This window comes from Pteropus vampyrus, unplaced genomic scaffold (assembly GCF_000151845.1).
Source record: "Pteropus vampyrus isolate Shadow unplaced genomic scaffold, Pvam_2.0 Scaffold30, whole genome shotgun sequence".
Lineage (NCBI taxonomy): Eukaryota > Metazoa > Chordata > Mammalia > Chiroptera > Pteropodidae > Pteropus > Pteropus vampyrus.
Genome location: NW_011888811.1, coordinates 7,510,360 through 7,513,156, shown reverse-complemented (window position 1 = coordinate 7,513,156; position 2,797 = coordinate 7,510,360). Strand labels below are relative to the sequence as shown.

Here is a 2,797-nt window from a genome sequence, read left to right as displayed (position 1 = left end):
TCACATCTAAGATTATTTTGGTGTAAAAACCGTGTCTTATATTTTTGCATCTCAGCCACATGCAGCAAATGCCACACATACATACTTAGGACATACTGGTTGAATTAAAGTTAGGTAACTGCATGTCTTCTCTGACATGGAGACTATTTAATCACGGGTCTTTATTAGTTTCTGCTACGTGCCAGGTGCTTCAGCAAGCAGAACTTCTCATACTGTTCTGCTGTTCTGGAGATAATAGCGAAGCTCTTACATTATAAAGGCAGGAATATGAGAAAAGGACAAAGAGTGATACCACATGTGTGAGGTTGGGTCCTCAGAAACAGAGGCCGAGGTTGGGCTGCACGTACACCGAATCCACTGGGGGAAACACCTGCACGGGGCAGTGGGGCAGAGGGGCGGGAGCGGGAGTGCTGGGGGAGCTGGCAGAGCCCTGTGAGGAGAGGGAAGTTGGGTGGGAAGAGTGCTAAGAACGTTTCAGCAAAGCCATGGGGGCCAGAGTTGCCCATCATTGGAGTCTCTCACCTGTCCCTGTCACGCACTGTCATTGACTGAGAGCGGCCATGGGACGCGTGGCCTCTGCACGGAGCACAGCACCTGTGCTCCCTGCATTTGGAGAAGCGCATTTTTTGGCTGCACTCCATAAGGTCAGCTGAGCTCAAAGTTCAAGGCTCCCTTTGGTGGGCGGGTCCTTCAGCCTGTTAGGCAAAGTGAGAGCCTGCAAAAGGCCCCAGTTCTCCCTCTCCATCTGCAGTTTCTGCAGTTCGAATCCTTCCCGTGGCTTTGCTGCCATCTCTAGAACAGCAGCATGCCGTCACCCTGGAACTGCTCACCGTCCTTCAGAGCAGCTCTCCTGAAACGCCACCTTCCCCACGCCCTGCATGTCCTGAGAGCACCCTCTGTGCACACCTCAGTCTGTGTCTGTGTCCTCCAGACTGCAAGCATCTCAAAAGCTGAGAATAATTCTTCTTTAGATTCCAGTGCCTCACATAGTAGATATCAAATAAAGTGCACACTTGGCACTTGAAATTGTTTTGTGGGCACTGGAGAGGGACGTACAGTGCTCCCTCCACTCAGCTAGTGGCCCTTGAACAGAGGCTCCTCCAAGGTCAGAGCCGCCCGTCTTGGGGAGTGTGATGGGAGCAGCTTGAGATTCGTGCTCACTCTTGTCAGGAGCCAAGGATTATGCCAGCAGTGACATTTTATCGGACTTCTTGAAATGTTCATTTCCTCCCTGTCCTCAACTCCCAGATGGACTGCCAGAGTTCTGGGTAACACACTTGCTTGAGGATGCCCTGTCTTTTCTTCGCTTGTCGTGGTCCCCTCCCCATGCATCCATCTCCCTGCAGCCGCGCTCTGAGCCTTCTGTGCTGCCACCTGTGTGCAGGGACAAGGTCTGTGCCAGTGATTGTCGAACAGCATCACTGAGCATCTGTGTTCCAAGTTGAAGTATGAGAAGCCTGCTTAGACAGTGGTCACCCCGAGTCCCCAGAGCTTTCTTGGAATATGCTGAGCTTCAGGGCCTAAGTCTGAAAATGAGACCAAAAGCTCTTTCCATGAGTTATTAGAACAGGCCCGGGCATTTAAAGGCCATGCATCTTTAAGTTCTTTACCTGGGCTTTACTTCAAGATGGAAGGCCTCAGAGGGACAAAGCTGCTAGCAAAAGTTGGGTACCTCTGATGACTGGGGGTTTCCCTTTTTTCCCCCCATTGTCATCTCCATTGGAAGCAGACTTGCAAAAAAAATTAGGACCCTTGAGAAAGGGTTAAAACTGTTTATTCACCCATCCTAGCCAATATTTTCCAAAACACTCCTAGTTTCGAATATTCCAGCTATTGTCCCATAAATCCTTTTAAATCTCTCAAATGTCTTAGAAACTTCAACTTTTGACATACAAACTCCCTCTTTTATATGTAGAATCGGCAAAAAAAAAAAAAATGTCCTTAGTTATATCGTGTGTCTTAGTTCTGGCTTTAGGACATGAACTCACCCGATGATTAATAAGGCAAGCTGAGACCGGGGCAAGGAGACTGAACTACTGAGGTCGATGATGCTGGGCAAGTGAACAAGGTTTCCCATTTCCCAAGAAATGATGAGTTTGGTGTGGAAGCTGAGGTTTTACTTAGAAAAGGAGGCTGTTGAGTTTGAATTGAGGTCCAGTGATCTGCTAATGGAATTAGAATCAGCGGCTCGGCGGGATGCCTTCACTCCCCTGGAAGCAGCAGTTGATTTGACCATCACTCACGATAGGGCCTGTCCTATGTCTTTTGGTGGTTCTGACTAGTTTGGACAGGAAGCTTTGCTCTCCCAGATAGTAAGGCAAGCTCAGTTGGGGTCTTCCTGCTTCTTCTGTTAATTCCCCACATTTATTTGAGCTTTTGATTTTACATTGCAGGTAAACTAAAAGATCTTGGGAATTTGGTTCTCCGACCTTTTGGACTCTCCACAGAAAATTTCCAGATCAAACAAGATTCCTCTACTGGCTCCTACTCCATCAATTTTGTTCAAAATCCAAATAATAACAGATAACAAAGATAACAGTAGCTTTTAAAGCTGGCTGGTAAATTGTGTGCTGCTTGCTGGTAGCAAGGGGAAAGGCCCTGCCAATGTTTAACTTATAAAAGCATCTTATCTCAAAGACGGCTGTCCAGTAGAGCCCAGTGCTCCCTTTTCCCTCGTGTTTTATGATCAGAGTGAAATGCACTTCCTGATGTAGTGATCCTAATTTGATTGCCATTTTAAGGTGGTGTCTGTGCCACTGTCGCCCTGGTTCTGGGTATCCTTCATTTTGTCTAGGAA

General features: G+C 47.7%; 1 protein-coding gene across 2 annotated transcripts in view; it reads left to right on the top strand.

The window, feature by feature from the left end:
* Positions 1 to 2,554, top strand: part of TTC1 (tetratricopeptide repeat domain 1) — a 34,300-nt gene extending 31,746 nt beyond the window's left edge. For both annotated transcript variants that reach the window (XM_011356719.2, XM_023528616.1), the window contains exon 8: positions 2,394 to 2,554. In XM_011356719.2, the coding sequence (XP_011355021.1) occupies positions 2,394 to 2,527 (134 nt within the window). In that variant the 3' untranslated portion in view covers positions 2,528 to 2,554. The remainder of the gene's footprint in view (positions 1 to 2,393) is intronic.
* Positions 2,555 to 2,797: the final 243 nt, after the last annotated feature.